The following is a 16,750-nucleotide window of genomic DNA, read 5'->3' on the forward strand; positions in this document are numbered from 1 at the left end:
AAGTTGGGAAGGTGGTGATATCCTGGGACATATTAACGTGAATTCTGGCCATAAAGTGTCACAAAACTAGAACTGTGAGCTGGAAGAGCTCTTAGGTAGTACGTGGTCCACCACCTTCACTTCGGAGAGTAAGATAAGATTAGGCCTAGCAGAACAAGAGTGTCGCCCTAAATCAACCAACGAGAGAACTAAAATTTTAACAAATCTTACTTTGAACCCTCCAGTTTTTCTTATTTGGGTTTTCTTTTCCATTTGGGTTATGTAACCGTTATCTGCAAACCTTATATATATATTTTTTGTTTTCCCGTAGATTTTTTGATATTCTATTCTTCACCTTGGGGGAATTAGGACCTATAAATCTACAGTTCTCTTGAGTCCTAAAGCTGACTCGCAAGGACCTAGTGGCTAAGACCACTAAGACCTCTCTCTCTCTCTCACATGCTATCCTTTCACAGATGTGATGTTTACCAACTCTAAATTTTCTAAACACTTAAAATAATTAGAGGACCTTAAATTAGCCCCGCCTACTATTGGTGCTTCTTACGCACCCCTTAGCCCCCAGCCCAGCCCCTGGCACTTCCTCGGAATCCTCACTCCCCAACACTCTCAAGTCCGTTTCTCCCGGCACTAGGGAGAGTGTGAAGGGCGATGAAGACGGTGAGGCCAAGGGTCCAGTGTGGCCCGTTAGGACGCCTGGAGTGTTGGAGACGTCAGTTCATCTCTTGGCCTCAGTTTTCCTCACTGTGAAATGGCAAAGTTGGCGCCAACAACCTTTAAGCCCATTTTACCTCTGGAGCTGTGGGAATTCTGTCACTCCAAGAGAAATGCACACAGAGAGGAACTCCCGGCTACCTGGTCCCCAGCTTCCCGGGGGGCGCGGCCGCCGCCCTCCTCGCGCCAGTACCTGCAGTGCCTGACTCCGGGCGCCCCTCGCCGGCTGCCTCCGCGGCCCCCTCCTCCAGGCCGGGCCCGCCGTGCAGGCCTCGCGCGCGGTCGGCGGTCAGGCAGGCCGGGCCAAACGCTGGTCCCGCCTTAAGCCGCCGCACAGACAGCAGCCGGAGCTGGGGCCCCACGCCCGACGCAGGCCCGGCTCCTGGGAGCACGGCCCTGCGCCACAGAAGCGCCCCGATACAGCACACCGCACGGCCGCTAAGCCCCATCGCCGTCGCCGCGCGTCTACGCACGAGGCGGGGCTTTTAATAGAGCACGAGCAGATTCTGAGGCTTTCAATTGGCCAGGTCAGTGCGGCGGCGGGGTCTGGAAAACTGACGTCAGGGAATGGGTAGGGCCAGGGACCGAAGGCAGGGCTGTGGGCGGAGAGTGAAGCCGGAGCGGGAGCGGAACCAGGTGACCCGGAAGGGCTTACTCAGGGTTAGGTTCCGTAGGAGTCGGAGGGCTTGGGTTTACCTACCTTGCTTTGCCTTCCCTTACAGCGCAATTTTTTTTCCCCGTTCTCTCTCAGTCCATTGAAATGCAAACTGCACCAAGGCAGAAATTTTTTTTAACTGTTCTCTCCACAGTGCCCCAAAAAGCTGGTACTGAATGTATGGAAATTGCTGCTGTTGGTTAGACTGGAATTCAGATACATAATTCTCTACCCATCTATCATTACCAAAAAATGATCAGGATTCCCTTGCAAATGTGAAATCCCATGAGGCATTCATATCCTGGGCTGGGGTGGGAGGCAGAGGTGTAAAGGACCATTTGGAAAACATTCTTCGTAGATCACCCTTCTCGCACACTCCCCATATGGAGTTCTTTATGCCAAGCGACTGCACTGTGAGGCCCACTTCTGTGAAAAGAATGCTGGAGTCCAGTATTAAATCATAGGATTTGACAGCGAAATAGACCCAGGGAGAAAAGGCCACTTGCCTGTTGCCGAGGTGGAACCGGAAGCCGTCTCTGAGCTCTAGGCCTGGTAACTTCTGAAAGGAAGAGGACAGTAGAAGGGGGCAAATATCCCAAATGCCTGAAACAGTGCCAAGCACATAGTAGGGCCTCCAAATGCTTAATATGTTATTTAATTTCTTTTAAGGAAATAATTTAAAGGACTAATTTTGGGAAAATTAAAAACTACAGCAATATAAACATTCCAAATACTTAACAATTGCTTCAAGCTATTTGTGAAAAAGAGTAAAATATTATAGATAAGTCTCATCTTCTTCACTTCCATTTCCCAATAGGCATTGCTTTGGTACTTCTCCTAGCTTTTGGCATCAGTTTCACTTTCCCACCGTGTTCTCTGAACATCCCAAACATACTTTACCACCTGCATTTGTCATCTCATTCAATGGTTCATCATCCCACTCTCCTAAACTCTGGACTGCATTCACTCCAGGATCTCCCTGCAATAACTAATCTGTTGTCAAACCCACTTACCCTATATCCAAATATTTTTTTATTCCAACTTCTTGTCTTCATTCTAACTGTTCTTTCCTTAGTCAGAGCCCTCATTCATTCTTGCTTAATTACTGAAACAGACTCCACATTTACCTCAACTTTATATTCCTGAGGAGCAAGGCCCCTGAGTCTGTGTCTTAGCTCTACTGCTAATCCAACTGTAGTGTTCCTAATGGAATCTAAAACAACGTTTCTTCCCAGACTCCACAACCCATTTGAGTGATTGAACCTCAGTGCCCTGAACTTCTTCCTGTGGTAGTAAATAATGATACAGAAGCTCTGTGGCCTTCCTGACCCTAAGCCAAATAGAACCCCACCTTCCACCAACAAGACCTTGAACTGTTTTCTTTCTACCAAAACCTGATTTCTGACAGGCCTCTGATTTCTTCTGTTTAGATCTGTTGACAATCCAGTAAAGATTCTGCTCACTTTTCCTTTTTATAATCCCAGTTTCATGAGTTTCCTCCATTTCATAATTATTACAAGACTTGAATAATTCTGAATATGAATGAATGCAACCCCTGATGACTAAACTCCAAGGGCTGATTCAGAGCAAACAAACTTTGCCTCCTCAGCAGTAGCTCATATCCCCTGATTAGAGCTTTGGGAAGTTTCTAGTCTGGTACCAAGTCACCACCACAGAAGGGTATCTGGAGGAGGTGAGGGATCACCTCATAGAGTGGTCAAGTTTGAACTTGGGATCTCACCTATGGAAAGCAAGTGACAATGAACATTCATTCCCACTGTTGCAGCAGATCAATTTTCCTACCTTGCTGGTGGCTTCACAAATCCATGCTACAAAGAAATTTGAAGAGGTGTAACCAGTGAGTTTAGGAGCACTTCTGGCTGATTGATTCAGGCTTCTTAAAATACAGAAAGGCTTTCTTAGCAAACTGAGGCTGAATCCAGTCATGTTATGAGTGGCTTCTGGGGACTCTTCATTTCCTATAGGCTCTCTCAGTTGTTACTTGATGCTCATGCAGCTGACGCTCTGGGAAGCAAAGTGACAATATCAAAGGCATAGCTATCTAGGGACCAGTGATGCTTATAGCATTTGTATGGCTTTATTAAACATGTATTTTAATTTTCCCAAGAGTCATTTTTCACCAGACACTAAAGATCACCCATTACATTATAAAGAGCCATTAGTTCCTCTCTATCTGGCCTGCTTTGATTTCAGCCCCACTGTGCTGAGGAGCCTTCTGAAGAGGAACCTGGGACCTTGTGGATAAAGTGAAGGTTCTTGTGGCCAGGATTCTCACCTGGCTCTGGTTGGCTAGGCTCATTAAACATGTGTGGGCAATACGTGGTTATTGACTCTATATAAGAGCCTTGCCCAGTGCTCTGGGCGACACAGTGGCACAGCTACAAGGCTGCAGGAGAGCAGAGCAGAGGCTGGAGTGGTGGCAGCGCCGAGGACAGAGACTGAGACGGCTGCGCGGGTAGAGAGACCCTGAGGCAGAGACCGGCTTGCTGCATGCAGACTAGCTCTGAGTGGATGGGATTCTAGTGATTGACCTGCCACTGTAGAAATAAAGTTGGGTATAAACCCTTTCATCCCCAAGAACGTTCTACTGTTATTTCTTTGGTCACATTGAATCCGTAGTGAACTTGCCCGGGGCTGAAACCCATTGGCAAGACAGACCCACACCCTCTCAGATAGCTCTCAACTCCTATAGAAGTCCCTTTGCTATAGGAACTGTAGAAGGTCTAGGAATCATTTGAAGAGCCACAGTGGATTGAGTTACTATTTTAACTTTATAAATCATGATTCTTATAGAAAGAAAAATCTTCACATTGCTAAAGGTTAATCAAATCCATCTCCAAGGATAAAACTGCTTTAACTGCTTGAGAAAAGAACTTAAGAAAGAGTATAAATGCTTTTATGGTTCAATTCATTATTCTTCTTTCCAATACTTTAAAAACATTTAGAAAAGATCTTTTCTTTGCAAATCAAGAGTATATGGTGTCTGAAGGTTAAAAAAAAGTATATCAAGTTCACACACATAGTAAACCATCAAATGCAGCTTATAAAATTGACAATGAAGAAATTAGACCCTTTTCCACAGTTAGAGGTTCACCCAAAGTCCAAAACCAAAATCCAATGTCTTATAGTCAGGGTGTACATTCTAGCTCTTTTTCATCCTATTCATCAATTCATCTTATTTAAATTAGAATGAATCTTAAATAATTAAGAAGTATCTTAGATAATCCTCTGTCATGTTGGGGTGCAGCAGTTCTTTTTTTAATAAATGGAAGGGTTTTCTTTGCCCTTTGTTTTCTACAAAATGTGATTCTTATGAATTCCTAAGCAGGAGGCTCCTGCTGCAAGAGGCTTCCCAATTTGAGCCACACTGGGATCTTTGCTTCCTTCTTTTTGCTCCCATTTGTTCTCTTTAGGGTTCTGAAATAACATGGTTCTGATCAAATTAAGATCCAAACATTTCATTTAGAGGGACACATCGCAAAAACGTTAGAGTACTAACAGTTTTGATGAGACATCCTCATGTCAGGCAAAGCAGAGTGGCCTGCACTGATTACAAGATAGTTAGTTCAAGGTAATTCTAAATTAAAAGGATCCCACTTGAGAAGAATTCTAAGCCAGTGTTCTCTTTCAAAGACCATTCCCTGCCTCCACTTTTCCTTTTCTCTGAAATGTTCAGGCTCTAAGCTGCACAGGCAACAAGAGCAGGGAAAACACGGCAAAATGTGCTTTCAGCTGCCTGAAAATACCACGTGAAGACTTTCTCTTGCCAGAAGACAAAAGTGACTTGGCCTCCGCTCTGCTTTGCTGCAGTCTTCATTCTGGGTCTGCTCTCCTCTGCTAGGCGACCACATTAAGAGTGGCTCCTCTGGTAGTTAAAGGTGGGGTTCTTGAACCATGTTTTTCTGAGGTCCATACCCATGTTACAGGGACTGCTTATGCACAAATTACCATGGGTTTGGGCATTAAAGGCTTTGACAAAGACAATTAGTCTATGTGTAGCAGTGAATCATGTGAGAAAATCCTAAAGACCTGGATGGAGCTGGTGGTATTTTAAATAGTAGGCAGCCAGTGAGTTGCTTTGAAGTGGCCATTTAATGATTATTGAATTAAGTTAAATGGCTTCAAAGGGGTTTCTGTGCCAGAAAAGGATGGACAAGGCACTCCGGGAATGGTAGAATCTAAGACCCACTTTTTGGCTTCACTGGGCTTACCAGGTGGAGGAAGAAAAAGACACAAACACATAGAACAGGGAAAACAACAAGAAAGGGTTTACCTAATAGTATGTACCATGCTAGCATGATGCCTGGTGTCCATTTTAAAACATTACTCCACATTCATTGAACTTTTCCCATTGAGGGGTAATGTTTATGTCCCCTCCCCTTAAATCTAGATGGGCTTGTTTCAACCAGTAAAACATGGCTGAAGTGACACTATATGACATCTGAAGCTAGATTAGAAAAGGCTATGCCACTTGCACCTGGCTTCTTGAATGATCCCGCTTGGGACCCACCTTCACAGGACACACATACCATGTTGAGAGAAGTCCAGGACACATGGAGAGGTCACTGGTATGTGCTCTGGTTGACAGTCCCAGAGGAGCCCCACCTTCCAATCATCATAGTCAAGGCCCCAGACATGAGTGGAGGAGCCAGTGGATGATGTCAGCCCCCAGCCCTTTCAGTCTTCCCAGCTGAGTCCCTGGACACTGTGCAGGAGAAACAGACCATCCTTGTGCCCTGTCCAGTCCCCACCCCACAGGACCTGTAACAGTAAAGCGGTTATTGTATACTATGAAGTTGGGGATGTTTGTAATTGGCACCCATCTCAATTCCAAACAAACTGTTACAATTGTGTTAAAGAAGTTCCACAGAGAGGCCAGCATAAACAGATACTCAATAAATATTTGTTCAGAGCATGTTGGAATGGGAGGGGAAACCCTTTATGCTGGGTAGGAGAGGAGGAGAGTGGAGAGAGCAGTGATAGCCCTGAGGCAGGAGTAAGACAAGGGACATGTTTGATTCTAGAGGGAGTGAATAAGGCAGGGAGCCGGAAGGGAGGATTCTGGCAGGAAGCGGGAAAGCGCGAGAATGGAAGGAAAGTTTGGTGCCAGAGTGCAGAGTGACCGTGCCTCTTTCGATCTTGACAAACACAGTGAGGGGCCATCATCTATGGGTCATGATCCCAAATACAGGGCCACAAACATTAGCTGTAACACCAACCTACCCTTCTGCTTATTGTACATCACAAGGCAAGGCTTTGCTTTTAGGGTTAGACTTGAATCCTCTTATGAGCAAAGGCTCTTTGTTATTTACAGATGACAGGCCTCCCCGCTTGCCACCATAGAGAGCCTGGGAGGCCACACCACAAATTCTGGATTTTCTCTTATGGTGGGCTGGGGGGCTGAGGTGGGGGTGGGAAGTCCATCACTGAAGGCTTCGTAAGACTGGCTTGACAATTCCAAAGTTATCTTTTAAAAGATGACTTGGGAGCAATAAGCAGCATGAATATGAAGCAAGAGAGACACACAAGAGGTTGGGAAATCTCTTTGGAGGTCATTGCTATAATCCAGGAAATGATAGCAGCCTGATGAATGTTGGAGAAGAAAGGACAGAGATTTTGTTTGTTTATTTTTAACCCTTCAAAGTGTTTATTACTTAAAGGGTCTCAGAAAAGGTTTTGTCATTTAAAGACATTTTAAGGGTATCCAATGGGGGTAAATGGTGTAACTGAGCACATTTCCATCACTCTCTTCAATTGCCTCATGGGGTTGCTTTGAGGAGACTCAGACTAGGATGGGAATCAAAGCATCCCTGGCTGTAGCTGTAGCGCCAGGTGAGCCCTTAGGGTATGGTCAGTATCCCTGGGCTCAGGACCGACTGGTGAGTAGCTATTTTCATATAGTATTACCACGAAGGAAGGCAGCAGCTGGATGCTTTGAAACACAGCTCGTCTGCCAAAGCAGCCTCTTGTTTTCAAAGCAAAGCTTTCTCCCACGGCCCTGCTTAGAGTCAGGGACTGGAATGCTTCTATAGACATCCCTTGTCGGGGGGTGCTAGGGTGCCAGATATTCAGTCCTCTCATTTTATAGATGAAGTGAAATAAATTTTGGGGGTGAGCCACCAACAGTCACTGTGAATCCATGCAGAAATAATAGCTTTAAGTTGGAGGGTGGATTTTATAGGAAAAGGAAAGGAGGTCGGGGCTTTAGATTTCAAAGCTCTAGACAGTTTTGAATGGAACAGCTCAAATTTCATCCCTATTCGTTTGTTGAGACTGCACTTGAGGAATGAAAAGATTCTTAGCTCATTCTTTTAAGTTATAAACATTTTCAAACATAAAGAAGAGTGGAGAGAAAAAAACAAATTACCCAGATTTAGCAAATCTTCATTTTGCTATATTTACCTCAGATCTTTTTTCCTTTAGAAATAAGTGTTAAAGATTCAGCTAAAGTCCCTTCATGACCCAAATCCCAAACCCCTCTTCTTCGTTACAGATGACCACTACCCCGAATTTGACATGTGCCATTCCCATGCATGCTTCTATCGTTTACCTTCATATGCACGCATAAACAATTTATAGTATTGTTTTAAATGTTTTAAAATTTTGCCTAAACATTATCATACTGTACCAATGGTTTGTTGTTGACACACCTTTGTTCTTTTCATTTGCATTCCCCAGTTACTATTGTGGTTCAACATCTTGTCATATGGGTATTTGCATTTGGATTTCCTCTTTTGTGGATTGTCTGTTCATGAAACGTTACCAACTTTTTTTCTATTGAGTTGCCTTTATTTAAAAATTCTTTTTAGAATTTATTTTATTCCACTTAAAATGATATTTGAAAACCATTAAAAAATACATAGAACATGTAAATAAAATACAAATACAATATTCTTTTGCCTTCTTTTCTATAAGCTTATTACATATGTTATACATTCCCATATGGTTTAGTTTTCCATGCTTTTGAAAACTTAACATAAATGGCATCAAATTGTATGTATTCTTTGCAACTAGCTTTTTTTTTTAGTCAATTTACAGCCAGTCTTTCCTCTTGGTGTCTATAGCTGTGGTTCCTTCATTGTCACCAATGATAAGTACTCCGTTGTGTGCTGCAACTGATGGATCCTTGCTACTGTGGAGGGACATTGGGCTTGCTCCTCATGCTACTCCGAACGTTCTTGTCTGTGTCCCCTGGAACACATTTGCAAGAGCTTCTCAGGGGCCTTCTACATCTAGGACTGAGACACTGGATCACAGGTGTGTGCACCTTCAACTTCACCAGATAATGCCAAACTGTTTTCTAAAGGCATTTTTTCAATTTTAACTCCCAACAGAAAAGTGTAAGTGTTCTGGTGTGTCACTTCTGCCCACATTTGATTTAGTCAGAATTTTTTTCATCTTTGTCAGTCTGGTAGGGGTAAAATGATGTCTCATTGTGTGATGATTTGCATTCCCTAACAGATCTTCTTTATTTAACCTGAGTAATACTCTTTTATCAGTTACATGTATTTGCAAATATATTCTTCTGGTCTGTACCATTCCATTTTCAATTAACTTTACTGAGGTATATTTATATAAAATAAGTATAATCAGTATGTCTGGCTTCTTTCATTTAGCATAATACTTTTCAGATTCACCCATGTTGTTTCACCTATCAACAGTTTGTTCCTTTTTATTGTCCAGTAGTATTTTATTGTATGGACATACCACATTTGTTTAGCCACTTACCAGCTAATGGAAATTTAGACTGTTTCTGATATGTGGCTATTAAAAATATCACTATTTTGAACATTTAAGTTGATGTGTGAAAATATGTTTTAATTTCTCTTGGGTAAATACCTAAAAGGGCCAAGTCATATGGTATGTGTATATTTAATTTTTAAAAACTGCTGAATCATTTCCTTTCTTGCACTTCCACCAGCTGCCTATGATAATTCTGTGGCTTCTGTTTGAACAAAAAGTTTGTGGCATCTTTTTCATACAGAACTTTAAAATTGTAGTGCAATCAGATATATCAATCTTTTTGTTTATGGTTGGTACTTTTAGGAATTTAGGATATTCTTCATTGCTCAGTTCCTCATATTGTGATTCTCCTATTTATAATTTTTTCTGAGAGGATTATTAATTTTTTTTCTCCAGAAAGGTCTTTTTTGACAACTCTCCATAGCAGTTCATACCATGTACACTATATCCAAAAATAAATCATTTGTTCTCACTACAGAGTAATGTGAAATGAGATTGAGGGTAAGAGCTCAAAGTACTCAATTAAGAAAATTACATTTCATGTCATTGAGATTCTCTGATTAGTTTTTTCCCCATTCAGTTCAGAATGGAGTTCAATAATGCTTTATAACACATATCAGAAATTTTTTCTATAAAGGACCTAATAGTAAATATTTTAGGCTGTGTAGACCAGATGGTCTCTGTCTCAACTCCTCAACTTTTGCTGTAGTGCAAAAGCAGTTGCTGACAATAAATAAATGAGTGTGACACTATGTTTTAATAAAACTTAGTCACTGAAATTTGGATTTCATATAATTTTTTACATGGCTTGAAATTATATTCTCTTTTGAATTTTTCCAAACATTAAAAGATATAACAACTAAGCCTGGTTTGTATACCACAGAAGAACAGGAAAGTGCTAGCTAGATCTGGCCTATAAACTGTAGAGTGCCAACCTGATTTAGAATACAATCCTTCTGACATCACTGTAGGGAAATTGGGTAATATCACCCTCCCCATTTCTTACTTAGAGCATTAGTGCCCAAAGAGACTTCAGAGACTTCAGAGGACTTCTCTGTCCTCCTCCTTTCCTCTACTTTATAAATGACAGGGTTTCAGCATAGAGAGGGAAAATGATTGGCTTGAGTCCACATAGTCAGGGAGTGATAATGCCAAGCTGGAGCTCGGGTATCTTAAGTCCTTCCTACCTTCCTCTATCCAGTTCCTAAAACAAAAATTTTAAACTACATCCACAGCCACAAAATCCTTCTACCACTTCTCACTAGCAGTTAATCTTTTATTTTTTACTCTAAAGGATTTTATTCTAATAAACACCTTAAAATTAAGGACTCACTAAGCTCAAGTCTTGATGTTTAATTTGCATCATTAAAACCTGAACAATGCAATTAACAGGGACAACTACATTGTAAATTGGAGAGTTTTGATTAGTGAGTTGACATGATGATATCTGTGGGAATATTATACAGATAATTAAAATTAGTTAAATACTGAAATGCCATTAAGGTCTCCAAATTCCAAAGTCTATGGAAGATCTCCAAAGCAAATTATATTCCATAATTTCAAGGACAAAGGGAATGGCAGTTCAGTTATAAGTAGCAGAGGACTCACCTCTGTGGCTTAGACTGAAGCCAGTGGAGTTGGCCAGTATGTGGGGGGCTCCAGGCCAGAGTTCAGGGTCTCACTGCAGTGAAGGTCTGGAACACAAGCTCCAGGTGAGCCAAGTCCGTTTCTCTTCTCTGCAAAAGGAGATTACTGGGAACTGATCTCTGACTTTTTAGGGTACCTATTCCAGCAGCTTTCAGACCATTCTTCGAAAAACAACTTTAAGGATTTCCCCCCATCGGAAGCCCCATCAGAAGGTACTCACCTTTGTCCACTGGATGACTATCGTCTCATCTGCTCTGAGCCTGTCTCTTCGGTTTGGAGTTATTAACATTCTGGATGTAATGAATTCATTGAAAGTACTATTCTCTAAACTGTTAAACAATTGAAAAGTCAACAAGGGCAACCAATGTTTATGCATGAGTCAGAAGTGTTTAAAATGCAGACATTTATAAAAAGTCCTAGGAATAAGAGATTCCCAGACTAATTTATTACCTACATATTTCAATTTTCTTTGGAAGTTCCAATTCTCAGAAAACATTTATCAAGTTATCCTACTATCTTTTAGGTTATTTCCCTCATTTTGCAGATCGCAACTCAGTGGAATTTGAATGACTTGTTGCCAAGGTCACATGTAGAATATAAATCTAAGTAATTCATGATTTCAGCTCTCTCTCCTGCCATTTGTTAGACTGAATCGGAGGGAGGTTTGGTGAGGATTTTGACAGGCTTATTTGGAGACTGACTGCATATTTGATGCTCTCTACTACCCCCTGTTGATATGAGAAGGGAAGAGCAAATCTAAAGACCAGTAATTGGTCCTGGGTACAGCAGTTTCCACATCACCTGGAAACTGGAAATCCAAACTGTGGGGCCCCATCCCAGAACACGGAATTAGAAGCTCTGCGGGTGGGGCTCAGCAGTCTGTTTTTTTTCCACAAAGCCTGCGAGTGAGTCTGCTGCAACTCAATATGACTTTTCTGCTTCAGGTGTTAATGTCCTGGCCCCCTAATTATCATAACAATGATAAAGTCTTCACACCACTTCTATCCTCAGGCCTCACATGTAGTATATACCACTCTGCCATAAATAAAAAGTGCTTCCATGTCCATTCATTCTTGTGGGTGAGTTTGTAGCCCTGTGAGGTAAGCTAGGAAGAGAACGACTACATCTCCATTTTATAGGTAAGACTGAGGCTCCCAAAAGGCCAGGTAACTTTCCCAGGGTCGGTCACTCTGAGTGGCAGAGCTGGACTCAGATCCAAGTCTTCTATCTTTACGTCCATGTCCAGGGCCTCTTCAATTACTCCACAACAGGGCTCCTGACATTCTGGGCCAGATAATATAGGGTACACTGCTGTGGAAGTACTGTCCTATAGATTGTAGGATGTCTAACAGCATCCCTGGCCTCTACCCCCCAGATGTCAGGAGCACCCTAGTGGTGGCAACCAAGATGTCTCCTAATATTGCTAGTGCTCCCCAAGGGCAAAGTAATCCATGGCTGAGAACCATGGCTCAAAAGTCAACACATAAATGGGAGAAATTTCACAATTCATGTAAATTTTGTACTCTCTGGAGATTATTTAAGAACCAGTAAGTTATTTTTGGCCTCTAGGCCATCAATGAAATGAAGGAACTGGCCTAAATGTTGGTCTCCATGAGCTCCTTAAGAAAGTCTTCACCACTCTTTACGAAAATTAGCAACAATTCTATCATATCATCTGGTGTCCAGTCATTTTATTCAAATTTCCCTCAGCTGTCCCAAGAATGTCTTTTATTTTTTTCATGCTAGGATGCCATCTAGATTCCTAAATTGCTTTTGGTTGCTGTGTCTCTTTAGTCTCTTTTCATCCAGAACAGGGTCAACAGACTATGGCCCATGGGCCACGTCTGGCCTACCACCTGCTCATGTAAATGTGCTTTTCCTGGAACACAACCACACTCTTCCATTTAGGTTTATGATAGCTTTTGTGCTATGATAGCCATTGAATAGTTGTGACAGAGACTAAAATATTTACTACCTTGTCTTTTACAGAAAAAGTTTCCTGATCCGTGACCTAGAGCTATCCTCTCACCTTTATTTTAATATAATACTGACTGCTCAAAGAGTCCAGAACAATTGCTTACAGAAACTCACTTTTTTAGATGTGTCTGATTATAAACATTTATTTATTAAATTTATTGAAATTTCACATACTGTTACATATATTTAAAACTATAAAATGCTAGGAAATTATCAGTGCCCCATTACACAGCATTAAACCATTTTTTATGGGTCAAATTATAAATGAGTTTGAAAGGCAAGCAAGAAATTAGAAAAATAATTACAGTTCCAAGATCATGTCTTTTTTCACATTTTTATTTTTCAGGAACCAGAGAAAAAGAATGTCATGTCTGATATATGGTAGTTTTACTTACAAATGGAGGTAAAACCCTTACTGATCAAGTTTCGCTATCATTTAAATGGAGAAATGAGTAGAAAAACCAGGGGCCTCCTTTGGAAAATCATAATATCTAATTTCAAATATGTGCACCAGAGTGTACAGAAATTCAGATACATACACAAGAGTGCCAACATTCTGAGTTTAGGGCTGTGTACCTAGCAACATGCCTGCTACACAGAAAGTGCTAAACAAATGTCCATGGGATAAATGAACGAGTACCATTCCTTGCACAGCCTGGCAGGGCAGGTTATCATGAAAATATTCACACTAGTTTGTTAGTTTTTTAAATTTTCTTTTTCAGTGTAACAGGCATGCACATCATACTAAAGGCTTGGCCTGTTACTGTTTTTCAGGAGCTCATGCATGTTCATCGAATAGGATCAAGTAACTTGGAACTCAAGTTTAAGGACAGGAATACATTAGTTTTAAGTGTATGGTCATATGGAAAGCTAGATAGTGTCAGCTTCTCCTTCCAGGTAACCTTGGCTAGACTCTAATGAGTAATACCCTCTTCCTACTCTTTGGACACAGTATGTCTAGCCTACTAATCACCTAAGACATAATAAGCAAAACATAAATCATACTGAGAAAAAGCACTACTAACTGAGTTTATCAATTATATAACATGGCTGAGGCTGCATGCAGTATAATTCCTCTCCACTTCTCTAAAATGTCTTTTAACCTACTAAAGAAGATTGGACTTCCCTAAACCACAATTTACATTTTACCACAATCTTTAAGGAAAAAAGTTAATAGTCACCAACTCCAGCACAGCTTACACAAAGGGCACTGAAATTGTTGGTCAGAAATAAGGCTGAAGATCTAAAGAATTCCTGGTTGGTCCTTGAGCAGTGGATTTTTTTCCTGGTTTCCCAGGAAGGACGTGGCCTTTGTGTGGTCGAAGAAAACACTCGGGCTTTTTTTGCCTTTGTCCATGATCCCAGTTCTGTTTTCTATTGGTTTGTATTCCTTGTGTTTTCTGAAAAAGCAATGTATTAGACAGGTATTTAAAAATCTCCAGCTGGAATTATGTTACTTTCTATAATCTTTTACATGCCAAGTACAAATGGATTAATTCCATTTAACATACTCTATGGCTTCTGAGACATTAATGCCTTATGCAAACATTGCTATTTTCTCTTCTTCATGCAAGAAATGTGCATGCTTACTATAATTTAAGATTATACGTTAAACACTAAGCTGACACAATTTTGTAAAGTCACTGGCATCTGGAACCATTTTTAGAATTTAAAAAAATGCAGCGAAATTAATAGTCTAGTTTGGTATTTACTATTCAATGGAAGACTGTCATCCTCCACACCAAATGTTTAAAAGCAAAAAAGGGAGAATGTGTACAGATATTGTGCAGAAATATGCTATTTATCTCTGACAATATACTATATGATTTGAGGTGTCAGGAAGAGCAAGAGCAACTTACCTGTACACCAAAAGGGCAATCACAGTGACAAACACGGTCAGGCAGCCAGTGGAGGCCAGGGCACCATATGCCACTCGTAAAAGGGAGGCTGGGTCTTAAAACAAGCAACACCGTATTAGTGACATCTTCCACCTGGAGGACATGCTGCTTATCATGTAATTAAATAAATGAGGAAGGAAGCTATTAGAAGATATATGGCTCCTTCTGGGCTTTCAGTAATCTTTCCCATTAAATAATACATGGTCTTTGGGTCAGTTTATCTTCCATTTACAGAATGAGTTAGCATGTCTGGAACACTGTGTTAAGGGCTCAAGAGAGGGATGTCACTGTCCTGAAAGATACTGGCTCAGGTCTCAGCTGGCAAGAATCGCCCATGTTGCAAAGGGCTCTGTGATCCTCCTACCCATTCCTCTGGCCTTGTCTCCTACTCCCTACCTTCCAGCTGGGCTAAAATCCTGGGAATTGCCCACCTTCCCCATGTTCTTTCAAATACCCAGGACCTCTGCAGGGTATGTCCTTCCCCTGGCTCATCTCAGGTGTCCACTCCTTCAGGGTGCCCTCCAAACATCTATGAGGACTCCGGGTCACACCTTCCTTTGCCACTATTTTGCTTGTCTCTCCTTTCTTCATCTGCCTTGATTGCAACTTGATTGTGTTGCAATTTCTTTACATATTTCTCTCCTGCTAGACTGTGAAAACCATAAAGCAGGGATTATGTCTTCTCTGCCATCCTGGGACCCAGCACACCAACAAGTCTTATCTCTACCACCAATGTATAGCTGGAGTTTATCTGTTTTCCGTGTATATCATCTGCTACCATTGCAGTCCCAGGGACCAGCTGTCTCCCCTGAGAGGAACTCTTACCTGTCTACCTGCTTCCATTTCTACCTTCCAATGATCCTTACTTCACCAGGCAGTCAGAACAATCTTCTAAAAGCATCAATCAGATCATGCTTCAGACCTGCCAATAGCTCCTATTATGCACAAAATAAAACCCAATCCCTACCAGTGGCCTGCAAGGATCTAAAATAGGGGGCTCATTCTTGAAATTTGGGTCTCAGTGCAGCTGTTCCAAGCGGTAGCTGCCAGGTCACTCTCCACACCCTGACCTTGCTTTATTTTCTTCATCATATGATCAATTTTGTTTATTGTCTGTTTCTTCTCACAAAAGAAGGGGCCTACACCCTCTTGTTTCCCACTCTGTCTAGAACTGTCTATCTCGTGTGTACAGCTCTGCTCTGCTGGGCATGGAGTAGATGCTCAGTGAATATTTGCTGAAAGAATTTCAGGTACTCATGAAATGTTCATTGAATCAATGAATAAAAGTCATTTCAGCAAAAGTATATGGATTTGCTTTTGAACAGTGATCTTTTTCTGAATTTGTGACTTGGAATCAAGTCATCAGTTACGATCCCACTGGATTAAAAGCTTTCTGAGTTTACTTTATTTGGATTTGAAAATGTCTCAGGTCACACCTAAAGTTATCACTCCCTTCAGAAGAATCAAAGGAAAGCAAATATCTAAACATCTAATTCAGGTAAGAGTGCTTTGTCAGCACTGAGGGAGCTTCAGAGAATGGGTGATTACTTTGAAGGCAGTTCTAAAAAAAACCTGCAACTGCACAGGAGGAGTAACACAGCGGTGCCTGGAGGTGGCAGCATTGCTGATCCGTGCCTGCTGGGGTACACACACTCCGGCTACCTCTTTCCACCCCGAGTCCCCAGCTCTCTACCTCAGGCCCCAAGAAGCAAGGTACCTTTGTATCCCTGTTTTTAAATCTGCACCTTGGATCCCACACACATACACATGATTATATGTATGATTACTTAAGCTTTTCTTTCAATAAGTTTAAAGCTATCTTTCATATGGCTAATGAATAAATATATGTTTAAGTATATTTTGCCTTCTGATATAGGATCCCAGTCCAAAGGAGTTATTTGTGAGTTAGTCATTAGATAGTACCTGACAAAACTCAAATTTTAAAGAGCAAAATACAGGCACACCTCAGAGATACTGAGGATTTGGTTCCAGACCACCACCATAAGGGAATAGTGCACTAAAGTGAGTGAAATGAATTTTTGGTTTCCCTGTGCATATAAAAGTCGTGTTGATACTATACTGTAATCTATTAAGTATG

General features: G+C 41.4%; 2 protein-coding genes across 6 annotated transcripts in view; both read right to left on the reverse strand.

Annotated features, from left to right (window-relative positions):
* Positions 1-1,199, reverse strand: part of MALSU1 (mitochondrial assembly of ribosomal large subunit 1) — a 64,857-nt gene extending 63,658 nt beyond the window's left edge. The window contains exon 1 of one of the 4 annotated variants that reach the window (XM_017673632.3): positions 905-1,197. In XM_017673632.3, the coding sequence (XP_017529121.3) occupies positions 905-1,160 (256 nt within the window). In that variant the 5' untranslated portion in view covers positions 1,161-1,197. Of the gene's footprint in view, positions 1-904 lie in introns of all 4 variants that reach the window. The other 3 variants (XM_073238702.1, XM_073238701.1, XM_017673634.2) reach the window with 3 other exon arrangements.
* Positions 1,200-12,881: 11,682 nt separating this feature from the next.
* The window catches only part of GPNMB (glycoprotein nmb), a 28,624-nt gene continuing 24,755 nt past the window's right edge, over positions 12,882-16,750 (reverse strand). The window contains exons 10-11 of one of the 2 annotated variants that reach the window (XM_017673627.3): positions 14,614-14,707; positions 12,882-14,154 (exon numbers count right to left, since the gene is read on the reverse strand). In XM_017673627.3, the coding sequence (XP_017529116.1) occupies positions 13,998-14,154; positions 14,614-14,707 (251 nt within the window). In that variant the 3' untranslated portion in view covers positions 12,882-13,997. The remainder of the gene's footprint in view (positions 14,155-14,613; positions 14,708-16,750) is intronic. The other variant, XM_017673629.3, reaches the window with a different exon arrangement.

This window comes from Manis javanica, chromosome 6, assembly GCF_040802235.1.
Source record: "Manis javanica isolate MJ-LG chromosome 6, MJ_LKY, whole genome shotgun sequence".
Classification (NCBI taxonomy): domain Eukaryota; kingdom Metazoa; phylum Chordata; class Mammalia; order Pholidota; family Manidae; genus Manis; species Manis javanica.